The 12,076-nt window shown below is 37.8% G+C and overlaps 1 protein-coding gene across 1 annotated transcript; it reads left to right on the top strand.

The window, feature by feature from the left end:
- Positions 1–1,495: 1,495 nt before the first annotated feature.
- On the top strand, positions 1,496–11,643 carry LOC118580026 (hyaluronidase-like). The gene is made up of 3 exons (XM_036181859.1): positions 1,496–2,416; positions 8,934–9,023; positions 11,206–11,643. Exons 1-3 carry the CDS (start codon positions 1,496–1,498, stop codon positions 11,641–11,643), a joined length of 1,449 nt encoding a protein of 482 aa, XP_036037752.1.
- The last annotated feature ends 433 nt before the right edge of the window (positions 11,644–12,076 follow it).

Below are 12,076 nucleotides of genomic sequence, written 5' to 3'. Positions count from 1 at the left end.
CTGCATTCAATAGATTAAATAACAAAAATTAGAGATATGTACTTAATATTGTAAAACATACACACACACACACACACACACACACACACACACACACACACATATATATATGCCATGGTTTAATTTATGTTGCTGTTGATGAAATATTTTGATCAAATGCAACATAAGAAAGAATTTATTTGCCAGACAATTCTAGGTTACAGTTCATCATTTCAAGGAAGCCACATAAAAAATGCAAGAGCTAGTCACATCATATCCATAGTTAAGAACAGAGACAAACAAATGTCTGCTTTTTTATGCTCATAAAGTTTTCTTTACTCTTAGATAGTCAGGGCCCAGCCTATGAAATGATGCAGCCCACAGTGGTTTGGGTCCTCTTAGACACACACACACACACACACACACACACACACACACACACTCCAAGGAAAGAACTTCATAGACATGTCTAATGACTAACTTTCATGTAGTAATTCCCCACTAGAGACTCCCTTACTAGGAGATTCTAACTTGTGTCAAGTTGACAGCCCAGACTAACCAGCACACTATTTTTTTAAATATACACTACATAACTAACTTTTCTATGCAGCTTCAGCCATATTGCTTTCAGGGTAAGATCTGATTGGCTGGAATGCATCATCTATTAGTCCTTATGTTCTGGCAAGATTCTTTGGCAGTTTTTGTCTTAACTGACTATGTGTGACTAAAAAGCCAAGCTTTATCTGCAATTGAACTACTGAGACTATGGCCTCATTCTTTCATAGGAGAATGATGGTCTTAAGGAAATAATAATTTTTTAAATGTTCATTTATGTGCCTAAGAAACGATGTTGGTCAACTCTACAATCAACAACATGTAATTGGCCCCTCTAGTTTCTGTGCCGGATTATGCTATTCTGATAGGAACTTTGCTGTGTTTTGGAAACAATCAAACAAGCCCTTGAAGGTCAGTACACTTCGAAGCCCATATAGAGTACTACTTTTAATACAGTTCATTATTTGTTTTTGTCCTACATAATATCTGCCAATATTTGTTAGTTTCCAAGTGGACATGTTCTTAGAGTTTTCTTTCTAATAATTAATAGGAAAATGTAACAGTTCATTGAGATGCTCTTTTCTAGTTGACCTCACACCAAAAAGGCTTGTTGGTGTATAATAGTTTGGATCATGTACTCAGAATTATAGGAAATTAAATCTAGAACAAATAGCAAGTTTACATAAATGAGCACAGAGTTTATGTAGATGAGGATCTGTATGAAATTCCTAGGCCTTATTCATTAAATTTCTCTCAATATTTCAAGGAGGGAACAAAAGTCTCTTATTTCTTCTTTGGTTCAGATGACATCATGAATAAGTGTGTTAATAAACCTCATAAATCTTTGAAAATATTCAATTTATTTAATACATAGTGTAAAACTCATCAGGCATTTGAGTTCTTCATGTAAATATTTGTTCTTGCTTTTAGTACACTTCCATCATGCTGAAAACAACAATCCATGTGTAGTCCGTGGGTGGCACAGCTTGGCGAGCTGATGGTCTTTGCTCTGATCACCCAGGCAACTCTCAAACCAGCAATGCCTCCGGTGATCAAGGATCAGCCTTTCAATGTTTTCTGGGCTGCTCCTACCTTGTTTTGTAAGGACCATTTTGATGTAGATATGAATCTTCAATTATTTGACATCATCCCAAATCCTTCAGAAACCCAGAGCGGATCCACGATTTCCATACTTTACCCAAATGAGCTCGGATATTACCCTTACTTCTCTGGAGATGGAGAATCCTTCCATGGTGGAATACCTCAGAATGTGAACCTTTCCGAGCACCTCAAGAAAAGCGCCAGTGACATTGCAGACGCTGTCACTTGGTGGAGATCAGAAGGACTTGCTGTGATTGACTGGGAAGGCTGGAAGCCCCAGTGGGATAGGAACTGGGGCAACAGGGTGATATACAAAAACCGCTCGTTAGCTCTCACTCGATACCACCATCCTGACTGGTCAGAAGAGAAGGTGAGAACAGTTGCCCAACAGGAATTTGAAAAGGCTGGAAGGAGTTTTATGAACGTTACTCTCACTCTGGCTTTAGAAATGAGACCGAAGCGTTTATGGGGCTTCTATCTCTACCCAGACTGCTACAATTACGATTACCGGATAAATCCAGAGTTCTACACAGGTAGTTGCCCAGATGATGAAATTTTCCGCAATGATCAACTCTTGTGGCTGTGGGAAAAAAGCACAGCACTTTATCCTTCCATATATTTGAGTAAAATATTAAAATCGAACTTAAATGCCCTGAAATTTGTTCATTTTCGAGTGAGAGAAGCCCTGAGAATTGCTGAAATGGCTAGAAAGGACTATGTTTTGCCGGTTTTTATTTTTTCCAGACCATTTTATTTGCAGAGTATTGAAGCTCTGTCAGAGGTAAGAAAAAAAAAGTCATATTAAAAACAATATAAGGTTAGTAGAATATATGTAAAGTCTAGAAAGAAATCTTTGGGGGGGTTTATTTATTTCTCAGGAAAATGTTATTCTAATATTAAAAGAGACAACTCAACTCTGAAATTCCAAACAACTGGTAATTAGACATGCACCTAGAAATTTAGAAGATAAAAAACTCATTTAGAACTCAGAAGAATTTCTCACAAAAACTTCCAGATTGGAAATATATTAAAATAGAGATTTGGGATCAAGGTGTTATCTACTGGAACTTTTCATTATACAATATTTTTTTCTGTTCAGTGTATTAGGTTTACTGAAAAGATGGCATGGAGTCTATTAAATATTTCTTAAGAGTCCACAATATGGCCTAATAGTGCCAAAGGATTGAGCAGTTTATATAAATAGGTATTTTGATAATTAGTTCCAATTATCAACTTGACACAATTTAGAATCACTTGGGAAGAGCTTGGGTTGCCCTGTAGGCATGTTCGTGGGGAAAATGTCTTGAATTTGCTAGTTGATGTGGGAAGACCCAGCTTAAAAGTGGGATGCAGTGTTTTCAGTCCCTGGACCATATAAAAGAGGAGACAGTAAGCTTAGAAATAGGAAGCATCCAGGCATCCATTCTTTCTCTTCTCTTGACTGGATATGAGTGACTGCTTGAAGTTCCTGCCGTTGTTATTCAAATTCTGGCATGATATAATGTTTGCATCTCTATAGAATTTGCCTCTATGTCTAATCCTGGCATTCTATTATTCTTTTGGTCATATGACACCACAGTGGTTCTGTATATGCTAACTTTTCAAGAAAGAGAGGTCCTGACGTTTCATACTTTTATCATCTTTCTACATCATTCTTTGCCCTTCAGTATAAGTTTCTATATAGGGCAGAGGTAACTTCAGCCAATCTAATTGTGTTGTTGTATATACTATGTAATTGACTGAGAGTGTCAATCTGATCTGTGGCCAGCTCCTCTAGCTCACTGAATCTTGTTGTCCTTTTAAAGTTTACTTTGTTTTGATTATTTTGTTCCTGAGTGAATGCAGGGACAGATGTTTCAAGAATATCTCATAAAGAGAACTCTAGCTTCTTTATGTGTGTCATAGCCTCCGATGCGTAAGGAAGATCTTCAGAATAAGACTATCTCCCTTGAAGTGAGGGAATAGTATGTTCAGGACTACTTTGGAGAAGCTTAGAAACAGCATTCCTGGGAGAAGGTATAAATGATTCATAATTTGATTCATAAAATGATTGGATTTTCCGTCAATCCAATATCCCCAAATTGTACATGTGGTGATAATTGTGTCCCCTAAAATATTGCGCACCCTAATAAAGCTTATCTGAGGATCAGAGAAAAAGAAAAAGCCACAGCCAACCTCACCTTACAGATTCCTCAGTCTCCAAAGAGACCTACTTCCTGTATACCCACACCCATATACCTTTCTGTTCTGCCAAGCTACTATATTAAACACAGAAGTCAGGTAATGGTAGCACACGCCTTTTATCCTATCATTCTAGAGGCAGAGATCCACCCAGATCTCTGTGAGTTCAAGGCCACACTGGGGAACCGAGCCAGGCATAATGACACATGCCTTTAATCCTAGCACTAACTATAGCTGTCTGGAGGTCTGTACAAACAGACAGGAAGTGATGTGGCTGGGCAGAGAGAGGAAATGAAATGGCAGAACAGAAACGCATATAGGTGTGGGTATACAGGAAGTAGGTCTCTTTAGAGACTGAGGCATCTGTAATGTGAGGTTGGCTGGGGCTTTTCCTATTCCTCTGATCTCTCAAATTTTTACTGCAATATCTGACTCTGGGTGTTTTATTAATGAGACCATTTAGCAATTCTTCTTACATGTACAAATATTAAAAGTGCCCCAAGTATGCAACAGGTGGAGATGAAAACCAAGGGTGACACAACAGCCATCATGCGGTTCAGCTTTGCTGGATCTTTGACAAGCACTGTGCTGGCTTTATGACTTCTGCCATCCTACTCAGATATGGCTGTGCCAGGTTTCTACTCTTCTGCTTTACAAAAAGCTTTTTTTTTTTTCTTGTTTACTCTTAATTTTTTTTGTATATGTGTGTGTGGGTATTTGCACATGAGTGCAGGTATTCAAAGATTCCGGAAAAGGGTGTTGGGGTATGTAGAGCTGGAGTCACAGGCAATTAATTGTGAGCTGCCTGGCATCGGTGCTGGGAATCAAACTCCAGTCCTCCACAAGGGCTGTATGTATTCTAAAGTGCTGAAGCATTTCCCCAGATCCTCCTCTTAGTCTTTAAATATGAATTACAGGCTATCCTCTCTGAACTCTACTTCATAAGCTAATAAACCACATATTCTACCCATCAAAAAGTATATGATGTCCTAAAACTATAATTAATATGTTTTAAAGCTTTCCTATTGATGAGTATGAATCACAAATCAACCAACAATATGGATTATTTTCACCCATTGTCTTAGAAACGTAACTTTTCAAATTAAGTATGTTTGTAAGCAATTGGTTTGTTGGTTCTTTCAAATGTGCCTCAGCAAAAAGCTGACTGATGCTTATGGAATGTGCTACCATTTATGTAGTAGAAGAATGATTGCCTTATTTGTATTACTTAGAAAATTACAGATCACAAGGATTAGCAGAAGCATCCTAAAGCAGAAATCTCTGAACCTAAAATGCTTTAAAATATGAAATTGTTTGCACACTGACTTGCTGCAACAAGAGGAACATTGTACACATGAAGTCAGGTGACCGGTCACAGTGAAAACATGGACACATTACAAACATAGACACATTTTTTATAAAATTATTTTTATGCATCTTATATGAGATTTCTATAAAATATGAAAGTGAATTTTGTATTTAGACTTGGATTTCATACTACAATGTTTTATTTTGTATGTGCAGATAGTCTAAAATCTGAAAAAGTCAGAAATTTGAAATACTTCTGGTTCCAAGCATTTCAAATAAGGGATACTCAATTTTGGCGATTGGAGCTTCACTACAAGCTTGGTTGTGGTCTAGAGATTTGCCCATCTAGTCCTTGTGTGCTCCAGCCTTTCAAAGGATTTTTAATACATCCCAGGGGAGGAAAAATATAGACCATTTCCTCTGTTGTTCATCATACCTTTCTTCTCATTCTGCTTCTCATTTCTTTGCTTTTGGTCCAAAACCCTGAATATAACCTCCTCCTCAATATCTAATCTACCCAGTCACGCAACTTGAAAGTCACTTGGTGCCTTGTTTCTTTTCTTTTTTTTTTTTCTGTTATCAAATGGGTAATTAAGAATTGTATATCTGAATTAGAAATGACTCTCCAATAGGCTCCCTCTTCTTCTTCTTTTTTTTTTGAACTGACATTGCATTTGTTGGACCTTTATAATTTTTCCCAAAACAATTTCCATCTTCCCTAGTTATTATCTTTGATCCTTAATGTCTTAACATCCCTATCCTATGCTTTCTTTACATGGCTGCAAAAGTGTGTGTTCCTAAAGTGAAAATTTGTATCTTTCCAGAAATAAGTACTTGTGGGTAAGACTTTGTTTTATTGATAAGACTTAGTCTTTGACAATTTCATACATTATATAATGCATTTTGACTACTCTCATTCTCTACCCTTTCATATGTCCTCCTGGCTCCAGTGACCTTCCCCTTCTACAACCCTCCCATGTTCATGCCTTTTTATTTTGCTTTGTGATCTTGATTTTAAAATGGTGTCTATGTGACTGTGTGTTTGGAGGTATCCATTGGTACCTGGTGGACTCACCACTGTGTATACTATGACTGAAGACAAGGATAGACTCTTCCAGAGTCTCCCAATAGCCAATAGGATGGCAAGGAGGATAGGGTCCCAGGAGCTCCTCCAATCCATGATCCACTGTTGACAGGTCCAGTCTTGTGCTGGTCCAGTGAAGGCAACTGCAGCTGCTTTGATATCATGTCTAAAATGGCTGTGTCATGCTTTGCAGACAGATGTTTGCAGCCTTTATCTATATTTCTATCCAGAACCTTAGAGGGGATAGGACACTGTTATATTGAGGGCTGAGTACTCAACTGTCACTTCCTGGAACCTTGAGCAGCCATGAATCTCTGTGTTCATGGAGCCTTTCATTGAAAAGAAAAGCTTCTCTGTTAAGTAGCATTTGGCTATGAGTATAAGCATAACTACTAAGAAGGCAGTTCAACATTTTATAAACAATAATATTAAGTTCCCTCATGACTTCCCTTATCATGGGTTTTTAAATTGTTATTTTTGAGATTATACATTGATTACAACCTTTTTTCCTCTTCCTTTTCCCCCTCTAAACCCTCCCATATACTATATACCCCTCTCCTCTCTTCTTCAAATTCACTTCAAATTCCTTTTTTATTGCACATATATATTCCTAAATATAACCTGTTTAGTCTGTATAGTGCTACCTGTATGTATGTTTTCAGTGTTGATGTTTGGCACTTGACAGCCAATTGGTGTGCTCTTCCCTGGGAAAGGTCACCTCTCCCATTCCCAGCTTTCCCTGGGTGCCTATAGCTTTCTGTGTAGGGCTGAGGCCTCATGGGCTTTTCTCTACCCAATTTGGTATGTTTATTGGTGTCATCCTTGTTCAACCCACATTTGGACAGTCATGTTCTTGAGGCTTTAAGGTATAGCTTCTGATATTACTAGGAGATGCAATCTCACAGTAAACTGTTTGATCCTCTGGTTCTTAAAATCCTTCCAGTCTTAGGTGCAGGAATGTTTTGTGGACGTATTTATTGGGACTGGGTTCCATAATTGTATTTTGGTTGGGTGTGGTTGCTGTAAAGGTCTCTGCTGTGGAATGTCATTCTACATGCTGTGAATGTATGTTGCTCTGATTGGTTGATAAATAAAATGTTGATTGGCCAGTAGCCAGGCAGGATGTATAGGTGGGATAAGCAGACAAGGGGAATTCTGGGAAGAGAAAGGCTGTGTCATGAGCCACCAGCCAGACACAAAGGAAGCAAGATGATAAGGCAGAAATGAGAAAAGGTACCAAGCCATGTGGCTAAACATAGATAAGAATTATGGGTTAATCTAAGTGTAAGAGCTAGTCAATAATAAGCCTGAGCTAGTGGTCATACAGTTTTGTAATTAATATAAGCCTCTGTGTGTTTATTTGGGTTTGAGTGGCTGCGGACCAGGCAGGGCAAAGGAAAACTTCCAACTATAGGTGTCTGTTGAGAAAAGAAGTTCCCTTGATGGGGGGGGGGGAGTGAATACTACACTTATATATGAGTAAAAAGACAAGTGTTCATTAAATGTTGCTAGAGACTATGCTGGTTTAGTAAGTTAGTGGTTGTGATTTTTTCCACTAACTCTGTCTTCGCTAGCACTGAGTAGCTAGCTTGTTTCCAGTAGTAGGCATTGCCTCCCTCTTGTTGAGCTGTTGAGCAGATGTTAACTCTAATTAGAGAGATGTTGGCTATTGACTAGGTTTATGGTAACATGTATGGATTCTTTCCTGTGGAGCAGGCCTCAGATCCAATCAGACAAATCAGTAGCTTATTCTCATAAAAATAGTGGGCATATCTTGTCTGGTATGCTGGTCCCATAGTTTGTAGGAGTCACAGCTGGGAGAGACCACTAATGCCCTTTCTCCCCTAGCAGCCTTCATAGCACCTTCTGGTATTAGAAAGTCTAGTCAGTCAGGAGGAAACTTGTAGTTCAGTCTTGGTTTTATTTCTCTATGTCTTACATCAAGTGTGTTCATGTGGTGTGTTCATCACTAAGGTGTCTTCAATGAGTAGGGCAACTAAAAGGAAATGCAAGAGTCCATGTTACAAGGCCTCTGGGGTCTTCCTGACAACACATAATGAAGTATCCCACACCTGGCACTGAGATTTTTGTTCAAGACACAATGGCTTTTAGAAACAGAACTATCTTAATACTCATAAGTAGGTGATTTTTCTCTGCACATGGTTCTGTTTATGTACAAGGACCCATTTTTGTTTTTACTTGTCTTCCAAATCTTGTGTGCTTTATCATAGGAAGCAGCTTGTTAGGTCACTGCATTCTTATTTGAATGAGCCTCTGCCTTTTGTCTTCCCTTTGAACAGGAAACCAACTCTACACTCTCTACTGTGTCTTATGAAAACATTCTCATTCTCAAAGACTTATCTAAAATGTCACCTGTTCAAGGAAAGCTTCTCAGGCTATGCCATGACTCCTTTAATCTATAGATACTGTGTGGGGGCTACAAATATGGATATTAGTCTACTGTATTGCCATTACTTGTTTCTATGTTTTCCCTAACATTTTATAGAACTTCAGACTAGGGACTGGAGTCTATTTGCTCTTATAGCCTCACTGTTTAGAGTATTTTCTGGAACACTGGACTATTATCAGATAACCTAAAATGCCCAGATCACCCTTTCTATTTCTTCTATAACTGTTTTCTTTATAAACACAAATATAATCTTAGTCGTTAAGCAGTGCCTAAAATGACTTGATAGACATCTCTCCTGGCCCTTCTCTTCTGCAGGAGGACTTAGTGCATACAATTGGTGAAAGTGCTGCCTTGGGAGCAGCAGGAATAATACTGTGGGGAGGATATGAATATTCTGATTCCAGGGTAAGTAGTGATTTCTCTGTTAGTATTACATTCTAGACAGCGATTTTTAACGAAAAAGGTTTCCTCACAGCAGTTGGCTGCTGATTATTTGTTTCCTTGCCTTAACCAAGTTCAAAGACTGTATGTAGGGATCAATGCTGATCACCCAATTCTATACCAGACTGTGGTTAATAGCAGGGTGGACAAACACAATCTTCAACTGGGCAGCCTAAAGTAAGAAGCCGATTATTATATTCTAAGGGCATAATTTGTGGCATGTTAAGTAACTGCTTTCAGTCTTACCTTCTTCATTTAAAAATTGTATTGTAATTAAACCCACAATGCAGATATTTTAGTCAAAAAATGCTATTGTATATACCTGACAAGTTATTATGAAAATTTGAAAATAATTTTATTATGAAGAATGGATTCTCTACAACTATTTTTTTATTTTGATGGTAGCTTATAATACATGGGGGTAAATTGTACATATACAATAGTTGATTGATATTTTTAAAATTTTGTAGTTAGAATATCTAACATGGTATTTATTTTATAACAAATTTGGAAGTACATAATCCAGCATTATCAATTATAGATATGAGGTTATACAGCAGATCTTTCATATTTATTTGTCTAGCATGTGTGTCCCTTTCAATGTGTTGATTTGACTATTTAGATATTTCATGTATAAATGGACACATACAGTACTTTTTCTTCTTCAAATTCTTGTTTTACCTAGTAAAATATCTTCTGGATTCACTAGCATTATCCTAAATGACAGAATTTCCTTCTATTTTTAAAGTTTAATTATATTCCATTCTATGTAACACATATTCATTACCCATTTATCTCTTGATGGACATTTGGATTAGTTACAATTCTTGACTTCAAAGAATAGTCCTGTATTGAATAGAGAAGTTTGGATGTCACTTCCAGATCATTATTCAAACTCTTTTGTATCTATGTCCATAACTGTGTGTATGAGCACATATTTGTGTATGTGCATATGTAGGTATGAATCATATGATAACTCTACTTTTAATTTTTTGAAAAATTGTGTACTATATTCCATAGGTCTTGTATATTTTTATATTTGGACTAACAGGCTGAAAGGGTTCCAAACAATGTCATCAACACATGTAATCTCTACATATGTTTTAATATTTGCCAACCTTACAAGTGTGTGGTAATGTCTCATTGTAGCTTTGATTTGCACTTTTCTGGGGATGAAAGATATTTATTCAAGTCTTTTCTATTTATTTGTGCAAACAACAAGGTGAGTTAGCCAACTGCATTTTCTTGAGACAAAAATGTCACTATATAACTGATTTAGAACTTTCTGTATAAACTAGTCTGGCATTGAACTCACAGAGATCCACCTGCCTCTGCCTTCTAGTGGAGTGTTGGGATTAAAGATGTGTGGCTATCATGCCTGGGTCTTTTCATTTACCTATATTTCCTATGTTAGGGATTGAATCCAAGGCCTCACACATGTAAGGGCTGTACCAGTAAGCTGTGTTCCCAGCTCACACTTTACCTCACATATTCTGATAGGATCTAGTAAAGTTGTCTAGGATGGCCTTGAACTCAGCTCTGTAGGTCACTGAAGCTGCAGACTTGTGATTCTCTTGCCTCAGTCCTCCAGGAAGCTGAGGTTATAGGCCTATACCACCAAACCTGGCTACTTTGTGTATTTTTTTTCCCATTCAGTTACTGTGTGTGCTACTTTGGATTATTTAGACTTTGGATATGTTGCTAGTTACTGTAGGTAATAGGGATTTTGCACATATTCTCCACTACTCTGTAGGATGCCTTTTCATTCTCTTGACTGTTGTGTTTTTTTCTGGGTGTTCCACTTGTTTGTTTCTGCTTCTGTCACCCATGCTTTTGGTTCCATGTAAGATAATTGTCACAATTCACAGGAAGCAGGAAGAAAATCCAGTTTTCTGCTAAGGTTTTTTTCAGTTACTGGCTTTTTATGTTCAAGTTTAAACCACTTTTTGTGAAGTTTCCTATGTTGTATGGTTGGTGGCTCAAGTTTGTTTGGACAATTCTTCCCAACACTATTTTTTTAACAAGTTGGTCTTTTCTCTCTGTGTGTTCTTGACATCCTTGTCAATGATCAGTTGACTGTACATGTATGAGTTTATTTTTGGACTCCAATCTGTTCTTTAAGCATCTCTCATTTTTTTCCCCACAGGAGTCTTGCTTTTCTGTGCAACAAACTATTCAAGGGCTCTTGGGTCCCTATGTGCTCAACGTAACCTCTGCAGCCAAGCTCTGTAGTCAAAGTCTATGTAACAGTCATGGACGATGTGTTCGAAAGACAGCTGAATCCTCCTTTTATCTGCATATGCCTGAAGATAGCCACAAGAATTATGTCATAAAAAAGGGCTACAAATTTGTCATTTCTGCAAGGAGTAAGCAGAAGACAATAATGAATATGAAGAATGGATTTGTGTGTCATTGTTACTATGGCTGGCATGGAGAGTCCTGCAGATTGCGCTTTCCAAATCTCTTGAGTCAGAAGAACAAGGCTTCTATAGCTGCATTTAATTCATTAGCTTTTCTTACGACTTTAACTGTGACCCTGATGAATTTTTTCTTATTCCCTACTATGGTGTCAATTTTTTCTTAAAATACTAAAGAGAAGAAAATGTCATTTTTCTCTGATTTCAACCTGTTTATAAACAATTTTTAGTTTTAAATTCTAAGCAAACTGTTTGTTGGATGTTCACTTTGTACTAGGCAATAAGAATAGACCTGGCCTCATGGAGCTTTGCAGCTGGAAGTTTCTCAGGTCCCACCCAGCCCCACGGGTAGTGCTGAATCTCTCCCACTTGCAGGCTGCAGATGCTTATAAAATAATCACTCAGAGGCTTATATTAATTACCAACTGTATAGTCTATGGTCAGGCTTCTTACTAGCTAGCTCTTTCAATTGAACTTAACCTATTCCTAGAATCTATATGTTGCCACGTGGTCATGGCATTACCAGCCCCCTGACATCTTGTGCCTTTGGCAGCGGCTCACACAGTCTACCCCACTCACCCTTTCTTCTCCAGCTCGAAT

The sequence above is a fragment of the Onychomys torridus genome, chromosome 3 (assembly GCF_903995425.1).
Source record: "Onychomys torridus chromosome 3, mOncTor1.1, whole genome shotgun sequence".
In the NCBI taxonomy this organism is placed as follows: Eukaryota; Metazoa; Chordata; class Mammalia; order Rodentia; family Cricetidae; genus Onychomys; species Onychomys torridus.
Note: the sequence above shows the minus strand (reverse complement) of the source record. Positions and strands in the feature narration are given on the sequence as shown.

Coding starts and splice junctions, on each gene's coding strand:
- LOC118580026 (XM_036181859.1), top strand. CDS start 1,496: ATGTGTAGTCCGTGGGTGGCACAGCTTGGCGAGCTGATGGTCTTTGCT. Junction 2,417..8,933: donor GTATTGAAGCTCTGTCAGAG/GTAAGAAAAAAA, acceptor TCTCTTCTGCAG/GAGGACTTAGTGCATACAAT. Junction 9,024..11,205: donor ATGAATATTCTGATTCCAGG/GTAAGTAGTGAT, acceptor TTTTCCCCACAG/GAGTCTTGCTTTTCTGTGCA.